Source organism: Momordica charantia, assembly GCF_013281855.1.
Source record: "Momordica charantia cultivar OHB3-1 chromosome 6 unlocalized genomic scaffold, Mcharantia_2.0 BLBB01000006.1, whole genome shotgun sequence".
NCBI classification, from domain to species: domain Eukaryota; kingdom Viridiplantae; phylum Streptophyta; class Magnoliopsida; order Cucurbitales; family Cucurbitaceae; genus Momordica; species Momordica charantia.
Window position 1 is genome coordinate 2,586,179 of NW_028275164.1, and position 24,500 is coordinate 2,610,678.

Consider the following 24,500-nt stretch of genomic DNA (forward strand, 5'->3'; position numbering starts at 1 on the left):
TACAGCCGGAAAGTTAAATTAAAAAAGTCGTATTCAAAAGTGGTTAAAGATTTGACCTAATTAGAAAGAAAGGTAAAAAAATGGTTGGCATTTTGGGGGCACACAAGGGGTGCGTGCTGAGTATGCCACCGTCATGTTGGCACGTGACCTCCCCACGTTCCCACAAGCCCTTCAAAGTTCAAATCTTCTAACTCCGCAACCAAACACCCCCATATTCCAAATTCCCATTCCCCAAAAACGCCTTCCTCGATCGTTTCGATTCATCGTTACATCTGGGTAGTTTCGACATTTCGCTCTGTGAAATTAATCCCAATCAAATTCTAAAATTCTTCATGTGTTTTTTCCCCGCTCTTTTTTTAAGCATAAATATCGGTACTGAATATTCCTAAACCGGAATTTGTCTTTGATTAATCAAATAAGGAGATCTTAGGTGGCGCAATGAAAACGGAAATCCATCGCTTTCGGATTATTTTCCTTTTTTAAATGATATTTTGCTACTGGCTTAGGTTCTGTTTGGACTCAAAAGATAATATATTCTGCAGTAGAATATCCTCAACGAACAAATCCCCAAGAAAATTACAATTCATATGTCAGTTGTCAATATATATAAATAAGTCTTTTTATACCTATGTTTTGATTATTTAAAGATTTAGAGTCCCTTTGTAATTTGTATAAATATTTTTTTTATGAAAAAATAATAATAACTAGGATGTGATGATGCACGATTATTACTAGGATGGGAAACAATGATTTAAAAGAAAAGGATTATGTCACTGTTGAGAATTGAGATAAACATAAAAGTATTCAAATACAAGGAATTGAATTGGAAAGAGTCGTTAAAAAATTGCTTCTCCGACAACGTAAGAAATGGAGGAACATATATAATAAATATATTGTTACCATAATCAAACTTGTCCTTTAGCATATAGTTAGTTGAGTTAATTTTTATATATTTTATATGTGTTTTCTTTTGTCAAAGTCAAATATGTGGAGTTATAAAAATATTGAAATAAACACACCATTACAAATTTGATTTGGCTTCCTCTTTGTCTTATCTTCTATTGGAGAGAGGATGGGGATAGCAAATATATGACGATACCAATATTATTTTGAAAGTATTAGTTAGGCTAATATAACTACTAATTACTATTTGGGAAGGTAGATTAAGGATCTCATAATTTTTTTTTTCAAATATATAATAGACATACTATTTTTCCTATTATCAATTAGTTTGGAAATAGAATCTCATAAATATTAATGAATTCGGACTATGTTTCAAACACTTGTTTTTGAATGGGAGGGCCGCATATGGGCAAACTCTAATTCCAACCACATCTTTGTAATGTTATATTTTTTTTTTAGAAAAACCTACTTAAATAATTATTGGTTGAGTTTTCTTTTTTTATAATTATTGGTTAGGTATTAAAAATACTAAATAGTATTTATTGATATTATTCACAATGATCTATTTGATTTAATTTTATTATAATTGTTAAATTATATATATATATATATAAACACTGTGGATAAAGAATAACAATATAAAAAACGAATTTAAAAAAGAAAAGAAACAAAGAAACTACTACAATTTAAGTACTAGTAGTTGTCACTTGTCAGGTTTGTTAGGCCTGATCTGGGTTCGTTTTCAAGGATTTCAAGAAAACCAGTGATATTGTACTTAATTTTTTTCCTTAAAAAAGTAAAAAAATACATATTTACAAATTTAAATAATTGAAATATCATAAATGCAATTTAAGTGTAAGTCGTGACTTGTGAACCGCCATGTATGACTTGGACAGTTGGACTTATGAAAATTAACCTCTTTGAAAATTCAACTTATAAATTATATTATACGTGAACTCCCCTTGAAACGGAATTTTTGTATTAGATATCCATCATATAAATTAAATTTATCCAACTCATCAGTTTAAGTTTTTGGATTAAATGGTCGTTTATAGCTCTCATTAGGCCTTGGAAATAAAAAATATATATATATAAACATTATTTTAAAAAAGCATTTTTTTTCCTTTAATTTTTCCTAATGGGCAGCTTGTTGTTTTCTATTTAACAAAGGTAGGGTGTGAGAATAAATCTCCCAAATTTAATCATATTTTAATTGGCAAGTTTGTTCTCTTAAAAAATTAAAATTATTTTTATTTAAAAAGTCACGTAATCATTATGATGTCTTCAAATTTTACTAGTCATTTAACTATAACTTTTAAAAAAGAAAGTACTCTAAAATAAATAAATAAATAAAAACAATACTAGAAAAAAAAAACGGTCAAAGAATCCTAATTCACGCATGTCTCGTTTGTGTCTTACTCTTTCCTCCTTCGCCTAACGTATTGAAATGAAACAATGTTCTATTGTATGTCCTTTACTTACGGCGTGTAAAAAAAAAACATTTGTCTAATAAAAAAAAATTGCGGCTTTAAACTTTTTTTTAATCCTTATATTCTTATATTGCTTTGTTGCCCATATGAGCAAAAGTTTTAAGACATCTATAAAAAAATTACTGTTTTAATGTATGATTAATTACAAGACCCTAAGACAACTTCAACACATCGAAAAGACTCTTCATACCAAACTATGACAACATTTCAAGAAATTTATTGTATTTAATGTGATTGAAAAACTATGTAGGTTCATTGAGTTATGCTTAGATTGATATAAAAATATAGTTATTAATTTTTTTTTAGTTTAAAATATGTGAGTGAGAGATTAAAATATATTATATTTTGGTAAAAAAAAATATATGCATATATCAGTTGAGTTATGCTTATTGACATAATGTTTTGTTTTTCTTATATAATGATATGAGAGGGTGAAAATTCGAACTCACAACCTGGTTGGAGAATCGTTCCTTCCATTTGTTTTAGTTTCATATAATAAAAAAAAAGAAAACCTTATAAATAAATAAATAATAAGGTGAAGAGCATGGCATTTAATTTGGGAAGATAGAATGAGGAAGGCATATTAATGGAGTGGCATTCAAGGTTGTAATTTGGGTAATAAGGAGCCACACGGGAGGCGCGTGGGGAGCGCGCTGATGATGCGTACGCCACATGGCCACCCCGCACCATCCCAAGTCTCCATATATACAATTCCTTTTTTCTTTTCTCTCTCTCCCTCTCTCTCTTCTTTCTTTTTTTCGTAATTTTGAAAATCCGAACTCAACCGAAAAGTAATAATAATAATTCTTCAATATTACTAAACCCACATCAATTTTAAATAATGTCGATATAGTTAATAATCAATTAGAGTAATATCTTCACTAATCTTTCCATCTCTTTTTTGGGATGGAGAGCATTGACATCTTTTTTTTTTTTTTTATAACAAACTTTAGGGATATTTATTTACTATGCATAGTTTGCATGATTTTTAGTTGGGTAATAAATTTTATATTTCTTTTCAAAATAATATACGTGTTTTATAATAACTTTTCATTTCAAAATTATGGAATGATACCTGATATATGGATAAGTATAATTATCTTCATTAATATGGGACCTTCAGACAATATCATATCATTATGGAAAATCTTCAACTTCGAAGGAATGAGTACATATATTAATTACCGTTTAATTATTTTCATGTTTGACAATTAAAGTATCAGAGACATCAATAAATAACAATTATTAAATGGAAAGGAAAAAAACAAAAACTGAGATTGTGACATTATTTTATTTATTAGAATTTGTAGTTTATTTTATTTTTGAAGAAAAAATAAACTTTAATAATTAACATTTATTTAAAGAAAAAAATTGCAATATAACATTCTATTGGATTGAAAAAAAAAAAAAAGAAATGACATTGTAGAGACGGAAACTTTAAAGTGGGAGTATAGTCACTCTAGCAAATTGGCAGAATTATTTAAATTTTGTATATAGACGACATACTAAGATTTAAAAAGAAGAAAAACGAGCAACACCATGCAGGTCAAAAACAGTGAAGTGGCATACTCCTTCTCTTGTAATAGGTTGAATACGGTAACAAAATGACCTGTAATTTCTTAAATATTATTATTGAAATAAGTGGAGACTTTCTAATTTAACACTATTTAAAAAGAAATCCCCGTTTCTGGTCTCCAAAATTTTGAAAATCACGATCACCAATAATGGTGATTGGCCTTTCTTTTGTAATTCCAAGTATTCAACCAATGAGTATCTCCATATTTCCTTTATTTGTAGTATTTTCGACTTTGACTTTAAAATCCATCTCGTTTAATTTAATTTGAGCTCATTTTAAAAATGGTTGAGAGATATAATAAATTAGAGGTGTAATTTTAAAATGTAAAAGCTATACATGTTTGTTCCAGCATAAAAATTCACTAAGTTGTGGAGTTTAGCTTCCTCCATTACGGCAAAGCCCACTCGAATTTGGTCATCTGTTGGCTGGCTGAAGCCTCCAATTCCGGATGGTTCGACACGCAAAAATCTCAAATTTAGTACAAGTGCCGGTGGCCTCGTGAGGGACTCGAACCGTAATTGGAGTACTATAAGGATTTCATGCATATTCTCAGTCGGTCAAATTAAAATTGTGGGGTGGTTTCTCGAACGAAGAAACCTATTGGTTAAGATTGACTCTTAAGTGGTTCGTAAAATCTTGATTAGGCGTTCTCACTGTTGTCCTCTTTTTGGTCCACGATGTTGAACATTTTACGGTTTGTCTCTCATCATTGGAGTGTTGATATCCAACATATTTATCGGGAAGACAACTCTTGTGTTTACTGGCTTGCTCGTTGTGCTTCTTCCCTCCCTTTCAATCTTCATAGTTGTGAGGAGTTCCTTCCTAGATTTTATCATTTGATGATGTCATGAGGTACGTGCTCTATTTAGGGCTCTTGCACTCTTCTAAAAAAAATTATACTTGCATCCTTAGCATCAAAACGTCTTTTTTCTTTATTCTCCGTGACTCATTGCTATAATTTCTTTATTGTTTAAAAGAAAAAAAGAAATCAACATGAACTTATGTATTGTGTTATATTGAACATTAATATATACAAGGTTGTGGACGTCGCTTTCTCTATCAAGATTGTGGAGATTTGCATTAGCAATATAGAGGGAAATAATTAATTAAAAATGTTTTAGCATGATCCATTTGAGGCTTCTCTTTGGGTGCTCGCTTGTGCTATGCCTTCGCATGCCACAAACTTGATTAATATAATCATTCTTTATTCTTCAATTTTAAAAGGTTTTACCATTACACTCTTTTTTAAATCTGTCAAATTAGATTCAAGTATCATTTCACACTATTAAGATATTTTGTCATATGCCAATTATTAATATTAATATTAATCGAAGGTAAATTGGTATTACAAGAATTTGAACTTAAAATTTTTTATTTTAATTTCATGTTAAATTATAATTAGATCTCAAGAGTTTAAGATAAATAGATAAAAGATCATGGTGTATTTAATTTTATTTAAAATATATTCTTAATTGCATAAACGCTCTTTTTTTGTTTTTGTAATAACAAGTGTTTTTTGTTTTTTAATGGAAATTAAATCTTTTTTTTTTTTTTTTCAATTTAGACTAGGAGTGAAAATTTTAAATTTTATAGCCTAATTAATTGACTTAAATTTAAGTTTACGAATGTAGAATCTAAGCAACTTGAAATTTTGAGTTAAATAATATCCTTTCATACCTCAATTCAAGCACTAGTCGGCTTCCAACTTAAAAAATAAAATAGATAAATAAATTTATTTGAGTCAAGAAATCAATATTGTGTACTATAATTATTAATTGATAGTTTAACGAGTTTTAGAAAAAATAGTAATAATAAGTTTTAAATACTATATATTTTAGCTTTTATTTTTTTATTTTTTATTTTTTACTTTCAAAGTATCTGGTTGCTGCTGTAAATTTTTAATCATCTTAATTTTTATACTTTTTGATCGGTGTGTTTCAATATTTATGCTTTTAAAAAGTAACTAATTTGGTTCATTTATTTTAATTGTTTTTATCTCGTTTTTTCATCACAAATTAGCATAATACTTTACTAATTAATTTCTTGAAACGTAACCATAAATTTGTGTTAAAATATTTATACGGCGTTAACCATTTGTAAATAGGGACAAAATCAAAAGTATAGAGAGAAAAACAGATATTTTAAAATTATAAATGAACAATAGATAAATTATAGGTGAATAACAATCACATTTTAAAATTATATCGACCAAAATGAATCAATATTAAAAATAATAAAAATAAATAGTATCTAAACCCCAATAATAACAAAAATCTCCTCTTGAGTTGGAGATTCTTTATCTTTGAAGCACTACCACCACTCAAAAACTCTCAAAAAGCCATTCTTTAGTAGAGTAAGGGTCATTTTCTTTCCCTCTTTTATCCTTTTTCCCCTTTTTTTCTTATTAAACCAAAAAAGCTTTCAACCAAATATTCAACATAACCTATTCATCATATTATTTATTGAACAGTTCCATATCAATGCTATATGTACTTTTTATAAATAGAATATGACATAAATAATATTCTAGAATAGACAAATTCTAAATTTAGTTTTTCCCTAGATATTTCATTTTATTAGTACAAGTTAAGAAAATTATAAATCAGTCCAATTAATAATATTAATATGAATTATTCAAAAAATAGATCTAATTACACTTTAAGTTTCAAAATTTTGATAGTTCAATCAATTCATCTTAGGTGAAAGAGATGATATATCTAGATCGAGAAAGAAAACAGGAAAATACCATATGATCCAATATATCGAATGCATCTTTTGGAAAATACCATCATTTGCAACACATACACTAAAGCAATATCAATATTTCAATAGGCAAATAAAAAATATGGATAATCCGAAAAGATAATTTCATTAAACCACGTAAATTAAAATCCTCTCTTAAAGTAAGTTTCCTTTACGTGGAAAATCCAAATAATTTAATTATAAAAATGAACGCAAAATCTTGGCATATGGTATTGGATTTTTGGCATATTCAATTCTAGAAACAGAAAGTGGTGAACCCAATATCAAAGTAACTAAAATCAAGACCCACTCTAATTATTATCCAAAATGAAAGTCCCACCCTAATCAAATTTGATGAGTGCTTTTACAACATTCTCTCTCTCTTGTGATTGATTTTTATTATAATTTTTCTTTATTATTATTAATCTAATTAAAAAATAGGTTAAAAATTTTTTTGTCTCTAAAATTTTGGTTGGTAACAACGTTAATTTTTCCGATTTCAAATTGGTAATAATTTAGTCACTAAATTTTAGTGCGTAACAATTTAGTCTCCCCATTTAAAAATTTGAAACAATTTTAGTTTCTACTATAAAAATCTCATTTAAACTAAGTATCGATTTTTATTACGTGTAACAATTTAGGCTTTGTAATTTATAAACACATTTAGTCCATCGTCATTTTATATATATATATATATATATATATCTCTCGTTAACTTAATAACAATTTTCACGACAAGGATTAAATCGTTACAAGTTTTAAACTACAAAGAACTAAATGATTAGATACTAAAATTTAATAATTAAGTACGAGATATTATCTTTATTATTATTATTATTATTATTATATATAACATTCTTTTGGGTGGGTGTGGTCACCTCAAATAAAGCAGAGACAATCTAGGATTTGAGATGCATGCCACACAATTTCTTACCTGATAGACCTTAGTTTAGGCAAATGGGATTATTTGAGTTGAGCCCATCACTACTTCCACCTCTCTCTCTAAACTCTAAACTCTAAACTAATATTTTTCTTTCAAACTTTCTTTTTCTTTTTAATTTTTGGGTTTCTAACAAAATTTTGATTAGATGAATCCACGAGGATTGCACCATATCACATTATTATACTTTATCCATATAGTTTATAGACATAAATTGGTAACTTATCTATCAACAGCACTTTCTGTGGCCTAATAAAAATTTGTTGAATTACCTTTTTTTTTCCTTTCATTTTTGACTCGCTTTTTTTTTTTTTCACTTTGAGACACCACCTTCAACATCATAATAATTGATATTTTCTTTGGATAAGATTCTTACCAAAGCACTGATGTATACTGTGAAAATTCTTGTCTGTACACACATTTCAAAAATTAAAAACAAGAACGATTCACATCAGTGTAAATATCAAATATAGATGCACACTATGTAGGCTCCCTTCGCATATCCCACCGTTATGTAAAGAAAGAGGTATCAAAATTTCAGTAAGATTTTGTTAGGATGTGATGGCACATTTGACCTATACACTCAAGTTATAAGATTTCGTTAAGATTTTCAAGCTAGAAGTTCAAAACATCCCAGCTCGTTTTTTTTCCCTAATTCCAACTTAATGAACAACAAATTTATACTATAATATATTTGGGAAATGTACAACTTAATGAACAACAAATTTTACTATGAGAAGAAGATCAAGAAAGTTAAGTTTTATATTCTTCCAAGTAGTTATGAGATGATAATGTCGTCATTTTATTTTGAATAAAATTTAGGTACTAACCCTAAGGGGATATTTCCTACCTGCTATGATTTAAATAGACAAGTAAAAAAAATGAATTATCAAGAAATTTAGAAATAGAATAAATTTTTTAATGGTGATAAGTAAGTAAGTTTTATATCTATGTTCATGATTAAGACTCTTGCAGTGCCATTAGATTCATCATCCATATTTTGAAAGCATCAATAACCACAGACATGGCAACCCAACACCACACCCCACATTATTCCTTTTGTTTCTTTGCCCAATTTTTAAAATGCCAACTTACATATTTAATTAGTATGTAAATTTATATTCCAATTGGAAAATGGAAAGATTTATAAAACTCAACATCCTAAGTAAATTTAGGTTTTTGAAATTAGTGAATAATTTTTATTTTTCTTTTTCTTTTGGCGCGAGTATGATATTTGTGTGTGTTTGAGCAGCACTAAAAAGACATACAATTAAAGAATTTGGAATCCTCCTCACAAAACATTTTCCTCTTCTTTCTAAGTGAAGCTCATATTAGATATCCACATATAAATTAACCTACAAAGCATTCATGTGTGTGCTTGCTACTATTGTATTTGACATCACTTTTAAAAATTAAGGTATGTTTTACACTACCTTTATTACACTTTAATATTTGGTTGTGTACTTTAAAAGCGCTTTTATAAACAATCAAATAGTTTATACTTTAGTCAATATGAACATAGTTCAACTGGTTAAGGCACTTATTCGGATTAGAAGGTTATGTGTTCGAATACCCATTTTCATATGCTGTACTAAAAAATCTATACTTTAAAAATTGTTTTTAAAAATACGTATGCACATTTACTTTCTCTCAAAGCATTTTATTTCTTATTTCCTCCAAAAATATTTTTCAATTAATTTCAAATAGCGCTCCCAAACACAACCTTACAGAAAGTGTAATATTTACGTATGAGAAGTTTAATACATCATAACAAATAATTACAGATAAGATTTTAATAAATTTAAGACTATACTTTACCTAAGAATTAAGGTATCATCCTCTTTTCTCCAGAAAAAAAAAAAAGTATCATCCTCTGAAGACGTGTCATTTTCATTTTTTTTTTCTTTTTCGAAAATGTTGATGAGGTGTCATTCACATTCACCAAAACGACAAAGTTTTATTCCTCAACAATCCAGCTTCCATCACAGAGCAAACAAACAGCCCAACTCTGATTTGAACAGAGCCCAATACAAGCGGCCCAATTAGATAAACATGTAAGGCATGAATAAAACTTCTATTGAACAGAGCCCAATAGAAGCGGCCCATGAACGTAAATCTCTCAACCCTAGAAGCCCAATGCCGTACAATGACAACCGGCCCATAAATTACCCTAAAATGCCGACCATTTTTCAAATAGATATTCACCAAGTTTCTAGGATTGAAGGATTTCTATTCAAATGATATTTTTTTTTATATGTTCAAATTATATGCAAAAAAAACACAATCAAATTTCGGTTATAGAGATTCTACCGAGCGAAAACCAGAAGGGAAAAAAAAAACCCAAAAAGCAAAAATCAATTTTTAGTTTCAAGAGATGATGAACCAGAAAATAAAAAGGGGAAAACATGAGCTTATCAATGACTGCTAAAGTTCAAGTAAAAATATCCGAGAATTGTATTGCAAGTGCGAAATCAGAGTGAGAAAGAAATGGGAAAAAAAATTAAATACCTAGGACAAAAAGAAAAAGTCATGAATTAAAGAACAAATCTATTAATAAATGTAAATATATTTTTAATTAAAAGTGGGTGAAGATTACGGTTTAATTAGATAAACATGTAAGGCAAGAATATAAACCCAGTAAAATAATGCAAAACATAATCAAATTAAGCAACGGTACTTAAGGAAATAAATATAATATAAACGAATAATAAGAAATCAATATATATTTGAAAATATTTAAACATAAAGTATATAATCGTAAATATTTTCCCTTCCCAACATATGTTTTACAATTACTATTTTTCAAATTGGAACAAACCAATTAGAATTTTGTATTTCCGTTCTCTTTGGATAAAGATACTTTTGTCCCTTCTAATTATGACTAATCTAATCATTACTTCTTAATTTACTTTTTCCCTAACAAACATTTACTTTTTCCTTAACAAATATGAAAGAATTAAAGAAATAACACGTTTTCTCCCCTTAATCTAAACTCTTTCATATTTTGTTAAGCGGTAGAAGGGATGTATAGCAAATCAGCTCCATAAAACTTATAATTTTACAAGACGAGAAGGAAATAAGGTTGCTCATTTTTTAACGAGGTGAGCATTGCAGAAGAAGGAAAATGCGATATTGATAGAAAAGGACCATTTGGAATTATTGACGGTTTTGGAAAGAGATTGTAATTTGGATATTTTATCTATTTAGTTTCATTTATTGTTTTTATGCTTCAAAAACATAGTATAAACGTTTAAATACTACTTTATTCCCCATAATTTTATTTATAATTCATTTAAGTAAGTACCTATATATATGTATCTATATCTATATATATTTTATATTTTCAAAATATCTATTAAGTATTTAATTTTATAAAACTACTTATTTTGATTTTTATTTACAAAATTTTAACACCAAATTTATAAAATTAACGTTTTGAAAGTAGATAAAAACAAAACAAAGCTAAAATTGAAAAGTAAATTGATTAAAATAATACGTAAAAAAGCCAAATATATATTTATATATATATATATATTTTGGATGAAGTTCCACGTGAGAAAGGACTTAGGTATTTTTTTTTTCTTTTAAAAAAACTTTTTTTGGTGGGTGGCTGCTGATATGTAACGTTCAGGAACCGCCGTGAAGCCCGTGAAGGTCGACCATGGCGGCCTCAACCACAAACACACACAATACCCTTCTCTTTTCTTTTCTTTTTCTTTTTACTTTTTGGGTGATTCGTCCCATCTTCTTCTAGATCTCCCAAATCCAATAATCATTTTCTTAATTCAAATATATATTAATGTAGTTTTTTTCAGTGGTAATTAGTTTTTGTATTTAATCAATAGGTCACGGGTAAAAATTCCACTCTCACTTATTCTATCAAAACAACTTATTTTTGTTTTTTATAAACTTATAATAATTATCTCAAAATATAACTCAAACAGTTGAATATTTATGTGTCAATTCTAGACTTGTTCAATTGAGAATGACATATATTACCTTTTGGTAACTTTTCATATATGACATCTATTATCTTTATTTTTAATAAAGAAACATAAAATTGTAGGACTACACACCTATAAATTTAAAAAATAATAAAACAATATTTTTATTTTTATTTTCGAATAAGTTGGAAACATGAACCAGAAACAAAACTTGTTTTCGTTGTTTCCAAGATTTTTAAACAATTTTGATAATGTTTCAGGAAACGATAATAAGAAATATAAATAGTTGTCCAACACTTAAAATTCTCTTAATAAAACTAAAAAACAGAAACAATAAACGAAAATATTACCCAACAGATTATAAATATATCTTTTTAACCATGAAAAGACCCTAATTGATTGTGTAATGTAATAAAATAAATTTGAATTCTATGAGTTATTATTTCAATTTAAGTTTAATGCGTATATATGTTGTCCCAAGCAAACCAAGTCATCATTTTTTCGTTTCTTCTCGGGAAGTCCAACTCATCACTTTGGCAACCTATTCAAGTCAGATTTGTTACATTGGCTGTTTATACACGCTTACCAATTTAGGCATGAATTTCAGATATATAATTTTTTTAATACAAACACAATAAGTTTTATTTATTTAGTTCAATGATTTTATAATTTATAAATTACAAATATTTGGAAAAAAAAACATTTTGTTTCATATTAGATATAAAAATAACTTCGTTTACATGAAATTCATATTTAAATTTTATTTTTAAGTCTTAAAAATCAATTTAGCCAAACATTAAAATTAATTGTGAAAACCAAATTGCATATTTGTAGTACTAATATTTGTGTCCTAAAAAGAAAAAGTAATCATCAGTTGTCGTGAAGTTTGATATTTTGATACGTAAATAAGATTATTTATATTCGAGTCGTCAAATATGATGCGTTTATGCGTTTAGAAATTTATTAAACACAAAAATAAAAGTTAAGAACTCGTTTGATAACGTTCTTGTTTCTCGTGTATTATATTTCATTTTAAATTTTTCATAAATATTCACGTTTTGTATCTATCTTTTTTAAGAAACATTTTAGAATTGTATATAAATTTTTGAAACAACAAAATCAAATTTCTCATTTAGTCATCTCGCATCTATTTTTTTCCCCAAAAAATGGATAAGAACATGATTTTATTATTTTGATTTATAAAATTCATAATGGATATTTAAAAATAACAACAATTTAAAATTTTTGAATATTTAATTTAAACAATTTTCATATAAAAATTTTATTTTTCAATCTAAAATTTTAGAGAACAAAAAAAAATCACCAAACATATTTACATTCTTTTTCAATAGTAAAAAACAAAAAATCGAAACATACTCATAAAATATAAAATTGTAATTTAAAGTAAAAAAAAAAAAAGAATTATAATGATAATTATAAAAGGTGGGGAATGTGAAGGGAAAAGGAGGTCTCTCCATTTCCATGGCTGCTTCCGCTTGTTGCAGTGTGGAAAACTTTTGAGTTCTTCTTCTCTTCATCGATCTCTGTGTTTCATCTTTCAATGACGATTAAACAGCAGCAGCAGCAGCAATCGGATCCGAAGGCGCACCTTATTTTCTTGAAACTCCAATTAATGCACTTCAAATTGAAATCCCTCTTCTCCCAGCTCCTCCTCTTCGCCTCCGGCCTCGCCATCGGCTTCTCCCTCTCCCTCTTCAATTTCCCTCTCCTCCAGATCTCCCCCGGCCTCGCCGCCACCTCTTCCTACTCCCCTCCGCCGCGTCCGCCTCCGCCGCCGCCGCCATCTCTCCTCCGCTTACCCGACGACGACACGCCGCCCCCGCCCATGCACGACATGTCGGACGAGGAGCTTCTCTGGAGGGCCTCTCTCGCCCCCCGTGTTGTTCCAAACTTCGGCCCCTCCCCGCCGCCCCCCAAAATCGCCTTCTTATTTCTTACCAAAAACGGCGTCGCTTTGGCTCCCCTCTGGGAATTGTTCTTCAAACCCGCCCACCATTCCCTCTTCTCCATTTACGTCCATTCCAATTCCATTTCCAATTCTACCCTCCCCTCCACCTCCTCCGTCTTCTTCCGCCGCACCATCCCCAGCAAGGTCAGTTTCGTCATTCTCTAGTTTTCAATTTTCCCATATTCAATTCAAATCCAGTAGGATATGATCAAAAAATGTGATGTTTATTCATCGTTGTTAATTAATTATAATTTCTCTTTTTCCGTTTGCTTGCAATTTGACATATTGAATAACATAAACTGTGTTATGAGGATGGTTTTATTTTTCTGGGTCCATTATTTGTTTAAATAAATATATTTTACAGGCTAATTATTTAATACCTATTAAAAGCATTGTTTTAACGTATGAAATATTCTAAGTTAATCATGTCGGTTCAAATTAACAATTTTTGTGTCCACTTAGGCAAAAAAGAACCTTTTAACTTCTACGGTCAAATTAGGAAACCAAATACAGCTGGGTCGTGGGTGTATATTGTAATTTAATGTAATTTGCCTTCATGAGATTATTCTCTCTAATATTTTCCTTTTATTTTACCTTAATTGTAATGATAAATGGCATAAAATCAAAGAATTATTTTACAGCTTGGAGATTTTGGTTGTAAAGATACCAAAAATGGATTTGTAGGAATGTTTCAAACTTTCACATGCATTACTTGGATTCTACTCAAGAAAGTTGAAGAAAATTTTCCAATCAATTCCTTTGTGTGTGCATTTTTCCCATTCTAACCTTTTCTTTGCATTCTTTTCTTTATGCCTTCTTCTTCTCCCACATGAATATTAGATTTCACCATATATAGACAAAGAATCAAACCCCTTTTTTCCTTCCCCTTTTCCCTGGTTCTTGCTTGTTAGGAGGAAAACAAAAGGAGAGGTTCATTAAGAACTCTAGATTGACCTTGACGGATGAAAAAGTAAAGAGATTTAAATAAAAACGAGCTTAAGTGATTTCAGGGCGGGTTTGGACTTGCAAGCTTTAGTTTAGATAGCTTGAGGTTTAATTGGTAGGTTTAGGTATAGCTCCGTTTAAGAAAACTGTATTTAAAATGTCGCTATAAATTAAAATATTTATTTCACTATTTTATGGGGGTGTCAATAGAAATATTGATAAAAGTTGATGGAAATATTGATAAAATATATTTTTAGAAAAATTATAAAAATAAAAAAATTGTAAAAAATATTTAAATTAAGAAATAAGCATTTTACCCTTTCTAATTAAATTAAAAATGATAAATATTAATATTATATCTATATAAGTAATATTTTATTGATATTTTAATATTTTATCCATTAGTTTGCAATACTATGAATGGTCAATTTACTTTTATTTTATTTTGTCCAGCTTAATGAATGTCTAATATGTCAACGAAAATTATCCTACTTATTTAGAGTATTAAAATAACATTAAAAAGAAAAAAAAAATTGCAGGGAGTGAAATGGGGGGAGCCGAGCATGATGGAGGCGGAGCGGCGGCTGCTAGCGAATGCGCTGCTAGACTTCTCAAACCAGAGATTCGTCCTCCTCTCCGAATCCTGCATCCCTCTCTTCAACTTCTCCACCGTCTACAACTACTTAATGGGCTCCAAAACCACCTTCATCGAGGCCTACGACTTACCCGGCCCAGTGGGCCGCGGCCGCTACAGGCCTCGCATGCGGCCCACTATCAACCTCCACCAGTGGCGCAAGGGCTCCCAGTGGTTCCAAATCGACCGCCCCCTCGCCGCCGAGGTCGTCTCCGACCACAAATTCTTCCCCGTCTTCCACAAATTCTGCACGCCCCCCTGCTACATGGACGAGCACTACCTCCCCACCCTCGTCGGGATCAAATTCTCCGCCACCAACTCCAACCGGACCCTCACCTGGGTCGACTGGTCCCGGGGCGGGCCCCACCCGACCCGCTTCATCCGGAATGACGTCAACGTTGAATTGCTCGAGCGGCTCAGGACCGGTTCCCACTGCGACTACAATGGAGTGAGCACCAATGTCTGCCATTTGTTTGCCAGGAAATTCATGCCCAATTCTTTGAATAGACTCCTAATGTTTGCCCCTAAGCTCATGCGGTTCGATCATTGAACCTTATGCGCCCATACTTTCTATATAGTTTATATCTTCATTCCTTTCAATTTTTGAGCCAATATCATTCGTTCGCATGTAATTTAACAACCTGGGACAAGTAAAAACCTTGGCCTTTTTGTTCTATTAGGTTCTAATATTCTTAAAGACTGAAGAATCAATTTAATGAACACTAACAAAACATATATGCAGCAACCCATCATTGAAAATGGAATGATTATGATGAACTACTTGAGTTTACAGTGGTGGTATAATGGTGGGAGGAGAGAGCTTGATCAAGCGCTTACGGTTTCGGTAGTTGCTGTGGATGTGCTGCTAACCCAAGATGTAGATAGGGAATTTGGAGAAGAAGCATAGCCATTCTTCAACAGCACGGCGTCGTCCTTCGCCGAAATTTCGGATTCTTGATCCTTCCCTTTATCGGTGTTTTGTTTCTGTATGGTGTTCAAGGTCTCGAGAACCTCCATCATTGATGGCCTCTCGTCTTTCATACCCTGCAGGCATCGAAATGCCAACTCGGCTACACTGGTTATCATCTCTCGGATTTTGTAGTCCGACTCGAAACCAAGCGTGGGGTCGACGAGCTCGTGCAATGCGTGGCTTTGGATCTTGTTGATGGCCATGTTGAACAGGTTGATCTCTTGTCTATGCCTTGTGATGTCAACGGCGGGCATTGAGGACATGAGCTCAACTAGTACCACTCCAAAGCTGAAGACATCACTTCTATCGGAGAGTTGGTAGCACTGATGATACTCGGGATCAACGTAGCCGGGCGTGCCTTGTGGAGTGGTCGAAATGTGTGAGACATCGAGAGGGAAGAGACGGGACAGTCCGAAATCAGCTACTTTAACACAAAAGTTGTTGTCAAGGAGAATGTTGTTGGTTTTGACATCACGGTGGATGATTTCAGAAGCATGGAGGTACACCAAAGCGCTTGCAGTCTCTATAGCAATCTTCATTCTTGTAGACCATGGAAGCTTGCCAGGCTTTGCTAGTTTGCCATGGAGGTGATCAGCCACGGTGCCGTTCGGGATGTACTCATACACAAGCAAAAGCTCACGGCTATGGCGGGAGGTGCAACCGTAAAGCGAAACGAGGTTGCGGTGGCGTAGGCGGGCAAGGATATCCACCTCATTCATGAACTGCTCAACTCTCTTAAAATTGCTTTCAAACAAACGTTTTACAGCAACTGCACGCCCATCTTTGAGTAATCCTAAACAGAGATATGAACAAAAAGATCCATCAAACAATCACCATCTGATAATTAAGCAAGCACTATGTTTAAGATTAGATTTAAACGGCTGCTTTAAGCTCTAACCATGATAAACTGTGCCAAAACCTCCATCTCCAAGCTCTTTATTGGAGTCAAAATGGTGGGTGGCTTCTTCAAGCTCTTTATAGGAGAAGAGGTGAACACCCAAGTAAGTACCACCCTTCTCAAGTTCTTCCACAGAAGGCGGATTCGGCGGGTTCAACGGATCCGAGGGAATGCTTCGTTGCACATACGGCAGCGTGCGAGAAGTTTTATGGCGGAGCTGCCGCCGGTACCAGATGCCGAGAACAAGTAAAGTTAAAAGCAAGGTTCCAAAACCAACACATGTGCCTGCGCACGAATGAAAACAATGGAGTTTTTAATCAATTGTTAGACAGGCAAACATGTGAACAGAGGACGAAAAACAGAGCAGCTTTCGTGTATTACCAATTATAATCTTATTTCTGATATCATGCTTATTATCATTCCTGCGCTCTGAAACATTAAGCAATAAGGAAAGTTAACAACAATATCAGACTAAACGTAAGAAGAAAACTTGGAAAAGAAACCTTTGAAACAACCACTGCCAAAGAATGCCCATATCTGTTCATCAGTTCATGCTAAGTAAAACTTTCAAGCAAAAACAATCTTAGCAGTCTCAAGAAATATGTAAATCAGAAAAAGAAGAGAGACACACAACCCAAAATATCAGGTTTGCAGTTAACGAAATTAGGCACATCGCTACTGATTATTATTTTCAAATCCAGAGAGCCCACCACTTTGATCGCAGCCGCTGCAGTACTGTGCAGTCCAATTCAGAACGAAACCCATCTTCAAAATCTCAACATAATTCATTTCCCCTAGGACATTTGGACTAACATTCGGATTCTTGCGAATAGGCAGCCGAATCGAAGAGTGGCATGAATGCTCCGAAAGGTCCTGGTGGAAAGTCGCAAAAGAAAAGAGGGAGGAATCGTCGCTAGAACAGTTGAGTTCATAAATCTGATCCGCGGGCTTCGATAGGCAATCATAGAAGAAGAAGAAATCTTCATTATCCAAAGTACAACGGAATGGTGTTCGAGTGAGGCTGGTGTTATGAGAAGGGCATGAATGTTCATAGCCGTAAGCTGAAGGACTGACCAACAGAAACGAATGGTTTTGGGGGAAAATGTCCTCGATGATAAAACCCTCGCCGGAAATTTCAAGAACAGGGTATTTTTCATCATTACATACGATTTTGAAATCTGGGTATCCGCAGAAAGGTTCGTGGACACCAGATATCCAAAAGGGGTAGCTTATATTTGGACCATTTCCACAGCTTCGAGGCGCACAGGCCTTGAATTTCTTGTCCAGAGAGGCGATTTCAGAAGCAAAAGTCGAGAAGAAGACAGTGAAGAGGCAAATAAGCGTGGGATTGAAGAGGGTTTGGAGTTTGAAGTCCATAGGAAGAAGTTGAGAAGAGTGAAGAAGATGAAAATGGGGTAGAGAAATGGGAATCGAAGGAAGGGAAGCACCACATGCCTTTCGAAGAAGTTTCGAAATTGCTTTTCAATCTGTTGAATTTGGTAAACGGAGAATGGAAAAAGGAAAGAAACAGAGGACAAACTTTACCAGTTCTTCAACAACCACCCACGACCCCCAAATTTCCATAAACGAAAACTTCAGTTTTCAGACCAAACAACGGCTCAACAAGACGGTGTTTTTCAAACTTTTACTGGGTCCGGCTGAAATTGGTGGGATTTTGAGTGGAAAATACCCATTGGAAGACAGGGACAAAATTGTCATTATAAATGCGGATGATTTGGTAGAGGAGACCGACTTCCATGGTTTCCATGTGGGAAGGTTTGGTTGGTTGAAGAAGAAAGAAAATGCACAGAAAAACTAGATGCAGAGTTTTTTACTTCAAAAAAGTGGAATCAGAGAGAGAGAGAGAGAGAGAGAGAGAGATGATACCTGCTCCCATGAAAATTGTGCTTTTATGTAGAATCTTCCAAGTCCTTTCTCTCAATGTTTTTTTAATTGATATTTACTTTGATCTACTTGTTTTTATTAATGTGAGAAACTAGGAATTAATGAGTTGAAAGAATCATCAACAAAACTTAATTAATGATAAAATATTGATTATCTTTGAAGGAGGTGAGATAAAATAGACAAATATTAATGATTTAAATTTAATAGACATTTAGTAGGTGAGATAATATGTAATGTAGCACTGTGGTATAATATCTATTTATGTCGTAAACAAAATTATGTCAATCGTTGGAATTTTAGATCACTATCATGCTTATAAAATAGTTAATTAAATATTAGTTGAGAAAATACAACTAAGATATTAAATATTGATTCATTTTCAATGAAAATAAAAGCTATATAAGATGAGACAGTTAATTAATTAATTATATATTTTTTATCAAAAGAGAAGACTTAAATCCTAACTCCACAAACTTATGAGATGAAAACTTTGATAATGGATGAAATGTACATGTTAGGATAATGAATAATATTTTTTCTTTTGTGGGACATTTCGTCTAAACATTTTCCAGAGCTTGATGTTTCTATTCAATTCACTGGTGGAATAATTATTTTTCCAAAGCGGAAAGAAAAAATAAATACCAATTAGAAGAAAGGCTTAAATGTTAGACTTTTAAAAAGCATCAAAAGAGTGCAACCACAGACAATACTATACATTATTTTGATGCATGTAGAAAGATTTTGATTTCCATACCATTGTGTAACCTTTACTCTTAACTTTGTTTTTATTTTAATTTATATACTTTTGATCCCTTTATTAATTTTAATAATTGTAATTTCAAAACAATTTTTTTATTTCACGAAAAAGTGATCAAGTTGATATCTATTTGTAAAATTTTATATATCATGAAAATCTTTAATACAATTTATGACTCATTAAAAACATAGTGAGTGAAGTGTTGGATTGAAATTAATTAAAATGAGCAAACTTTAACGAAAATGTACTTAATTAAAACGAAAACCAACGGAAGTGGGAAAGCCACTCGCCAAATAAGCATATAAAATTATGACTTTGACCCGGTCAAAGGGACAAAAAACATACAGAAATGAAGCCGCCTTGTAACGCGGTATTGAATCCAAAGTCCTCATTTTTGTTTTTACGTACATCTTATGAAACTTATGAATGACTTTGCCCACATGGCCAATTGTTTTCCATATTTTACTTTTTTTGAGGGAAAAAAACGTTGCCTTTTGTCTTTGCTTTTTAAGAAAATTTGAAAGCAAGAACACGATGAGGAAGGGAAAAGCAAAATAAGATTAAAGGATACGTGCATATACAAAAAGCAAATAATATTTATACATAAAGAGGCCAAAAAAAGAGGCTAAAGGAAAATAAAAAAAGAAAAGGTTGGAAAAATACCAGGTGGAGATGGATCGTAGTCGTGGTCGGCGAGAGACGACGGGAAGCGGAGGAGAAAGCAGGCGGCGAACGTGAAAAGCGCGGCGGCGCTCTGAGAATGTATTGGGAGCAGAAGCAGAAATGCCTTCATTATTTTTTCTTTTTGGAACTGAGAGAACAGGCGGCAGAGGGTATTTATAAATATATATATATATATATATATATATAAAGAGATAGAGAGAGAGAGGGCGGCGCTGACTATGACTCTGACGTGGAATTTTCTTTATTACATTATTATTTTATTAATTTCTAAGGAAATTACACAACACCATCTCATCTCATGGATTCTGTTTCCATTTTGGATTTAGGCCCATATACTTTATATGGCCTTTGGCCCAATATATGTCTTAGGCTGGGCCTGGCTGGCCCAATTCAATTGATTGGCATGAAATAGGTAAGTTTTTTAGATACTTATTCAATTGATTGATATAGTATATTGGCTAGTTCAAACTTGAATTTCGTTGAATTTAGCAGAACTTCACATATTCTTACATTGCACTTTGCCAAACAAATGACAAAAATTGCAAACATGTATTCTCGAAGTCTAAATTCAGTTCAATTGAATTAAAAGTTAAAATTGACCCGTCATACCAAATTGGGGATAGAAAACTGATCATTGTTTTGCAACGAAAAAAGGAAAATTAAAATGGGTATGAACCTGAGGAGAAGGTAAGGAGAGGATGAGGTTGAGGATGTGATTTGATTGATTGGGGAGTGAGAAATGGTTGGCCTTAGAATATGAATATGAATGATGGTGATGGCTGAAGAAACCAGAAAAATGTCGTAGTCTCCAATCACAAATCAATTGGGCCCACTTCTTGTATTCCACGTTGGGCCTCCACTGGGCCACCGAATCCATTTCTGAATACCTTGGGCCCCCACTTGATTTAGACCCTTCCATCTCATCTCATCTCATCCCAACTCAATTATTTCATACCATTCGATGCTCCTCTCACTCATCTCTTTCCTCTCCATTCAAATTATCCACAATAAACTCTCTATGTTTGGTTGCCCTCAATTTAAATCCAAATTAATTTCACTGTTAGCTATCCATAAAAGATAATGATTTTAAATTTTGCATGATTTATTTCACCTAAAAAAAGTTTATGACCAAAATGATCAGATTTTGCACGATGTCATATAATTTTACCTTAAATGACTTATTTAACCCTGTCATATTTTAATTTTCGATTAATTATAGTCTATATTAATATATATTTTTTTAATTCATTCTCATCTTCAAATAATATTAAAGTAAATCATTTAAAAGTGGATAAAATCATTTCTTAAAAGAAAAAAAAAACTGAGAAAATAGTGAGAGAGTTTCTTGCTTGGGCTTTTTTCTAATGTACCATAAGCAACTCAATTCCTTAAAAATATAAGTGGTTGAAAATTTTTGGTTGCTTATGATGATACTCCAGATTAATTAATAGGTATGTTAGATAGTATGAATGCTTCCTCCAGTAGAACTCTCAAAATGTTGGTTTTAGATCTTTGATCTTAGTTATTCTTTTGTAACATAATATTTATTTAGTTAATATTTGTCTCAATCAATTTATATGACTTCAATATATGTTCATGCTAATACATTGATATATGTACTTCACGTCATATTATCTATTTAAAAGTAAATAAAGGTAAAAATTAAAATAGTTACTTTTCTAAAATTCATAAATTTAAATACACATTTTTAAAGTACATATCACTAAAATATAATAAATTTTCTGGTTAAATAATAAAAATAGGCCCTTTACAAGTTCAATGATGAAAATGAAAACAGAAATATGGGCAGGATGGAAGCACATTAAATATTTGACGAACATAAGATATGGGGAAACTAAATAAATCATGAAAATAATAATTAATAAAGGTCTGATTAAAAGGTGGTTGTGACCGTCATGTGGTATTATTGAGTCAATGATTAGAAAAATAAAAATAAAATAAATAAATCAATCATGTGGGTCGGATAGATATGACAAGGTCAAATTATAGCAGCTCAATTATTATTATAAGAGAGATTTGGAAGATATTAAAATATAGTTCTAGACTTTTAGTCCCTAAAATGTATATTCCTCAAATTTAGTCCCTACCATTTTCGAAAAATTATGTATTAATCTTTCAAATTTTAATTACTCCCACGGAGTAAAGATGAAGGAGATGATTATTCAAAAAAAGAAGAAGAAGAAGAAGAAGCATCAATCTTTTTTTTTTTTGTTAAGTGGGACAGACACCCGTACTCGCCTCAAGGTCCGGACTAGAGAAACATCAAAAGTTTTTTAGCATTACGCTCATAGTAAAACTTAGAGAGACCCTAAATTAAACATGTTCATTCAAAGAAGAATATTGAATGAAATATTGTTAAATTTTGGGCGTTCAACCATTAATATCAGTATGTAATTGGAAATTGACTAAAATAGAGACTTTGAAAATTTGAAAATAAATTTTAAGGATCCAAATTATAATTTAGATTAAATATGTGTTTTAGTTCTTAATGTTTCAGTATTTTTTAAATGTAGTCCAATATTATTAAAAACAAGTTTCAATTTATCATATTTGTTGGTAAGTGTTAAAATTAGTTTATCCACAAGAGAAAGTAGTCGATTAACAAAGTAAAAGTTAAAAATTTATGCAAGCTTCTTAAAACTTAATGGATAAATTAGAAACTTTCTACTTTTATTTTAATGACTTAATTCTCCTTCTAAATTTTTGACAGCCTACAAAGTATTGCACTAGTATATTATTAACCAATTTTAACCTACAAAAATAGTTAAGGTGCAATTAAAAACATATTGATACAAAATAATTAAAGTAAAAAATTTTTAAATAACAATAACTAAATTTAAAAACCAGATAAAAACTAAAACATTATTTAGCATATATTTCATTATTATTTTTGACAATTTTTAAGGGGAAGAGAACATATTACTTGAAAAATAATACTTACTTGCTTGCTGTAAACACTCATTATTTGTTGGTCACCATTAAATTTTTTATAAATAAGAGATAAAAATGTAGAAAAAATTATATATTTTCTATTTTCTAAAAAATAAAGAATTGTCCCTTTTTTAATGGCAAAAAAATATAGGAGGTGAGAATATTTTTTTTATTCAAGTTCATAACTATTACAGAACAATTTAAATTTTTAAAAATAATTGAAAGTGTAGTAAAAATAAATATTGGCAGACTGTAATAAAACTTAAAATTCATCTTTCATATTCATCTTTCAATATTCTTTTTCAGTTAAGTAGAAAAAATAAATCATATAAAAAAGAATAATAATAAAAAATAAATAAAACAGAAGAAGAAAGGGAAAAGCTGGCATGAATGCTGGATATTGAATTTGATATTTCTCTCCCTATTTTTCTTTCCATTTTATTTTGTTCTCTTCTATATCCATATTTTCTTATTCAATATTTTAATTCTTTTTTGGAAAGGAAATTTTTTTAATTCATCGAAACACATTTGAGACATTTTTGTCCTAAAGATTTGATGTAATCATCGCACCAAGAGCTTCATTTTTATATCAATACAGTCATTTTCTTGTTGTTATTTTCAACGTAAGGTCATTCAATTTTTCAAGGAAATAAAAAAAATATATATTATCTTTGAACTTTGAATAATGATCCATTTTGGTTTTCTAAATCTAATACCTAAAAAGAACAACAATTTAGATTTTTTTATTGGATAAAATATTTATATTAAATAATGCAATCACGTTGTTTTACATACGACTAGTCAATTTTAAATAAATTTATTAGTTTATTAATTTTTATAATATCTATTATATCTACTTCTTATTTGTCGTTTTTTTCATTTTAATTATCATACCATATATAATTTCATAAATTTTATATAATAACTTTGTCTAAACACGAAATTGACATTGACACTCAAACGTCTTGCAAATCTCAATAGAAAAAAGACCTACAAAAGAGATATAAACACTCTAACACTAAAGCCAGTAAAAGGTTCGAACTATTTAAAAAAAAAAAAACCCTAACAAATAATACTCTTTTTAGTCGAGGTAAAGTATATATTCTATTTCAAGAAAAATAGTGTATATATATATTACAAAAAGAAAGTATTCCATTTATTCTCGAATAATGTTTAAATACTAACCCCTCA

The 24,500-nt window shown here is 30.9% G+C and overlaps 2 protein-coding genes across 2 annotated transcripts; one reads left to right on the forward strand and one right to left on the reverse strand.

Moving 5' to 3' along the window:
- The first annotated feature begins 13,048 nt into the window (after positions 1–13,048).
- On the forward strand, positions 13,049–15,819 carry LOC111006926 (glycosyltransferase BC10-like). Its single transcript, XM_022279031.2, has 2 exons — positions 13,049–13,708; positions 15,049–15,819. Exons 1-2 carry the CDS (start codon positions 13,157–13,159, stop codon positions 15,691–15,693), a joined length of 1,197 nt encoding a protein of 398 aa, XP_022134723.1. The 5' UTR covers positions 13,049–13,156; the 3' UTR covers positions 15,694–15,819.
- A 61-nt stretch (positions 15,820–15,880) lies between these two features.
- LOC111006965 (LEAF RUST 10 DISEASE-RESISTANCE LOCUS RECEPTOR-LIKE PROTEIN KINASE-like 1.2) lies at positions 15,881–18,880 on the reverse strand. Its single transcript, XM_022279085.2, has 4 exons — positions 17,722–18,880; positions 17,393–17,440; positions 17,012–17,296; positions 15,881–16,906 (listed from the first exon to the last, which is right to left on the reverse strand). The coding sequence occupies exons 1-4, from the start codon at positions 18,386–18,388 to the stop codon at positions 15,969–15,971; spliced, it is 1,938 nt and encodes a 645-aa protein (XP_022134777.2). The 5' UTR covers positions 18,389–18,880; the 3' UTR covers positions 15,881–15,968.
- Positions 18,881–24,500: the final 5,620 nt, after the last annotated feature.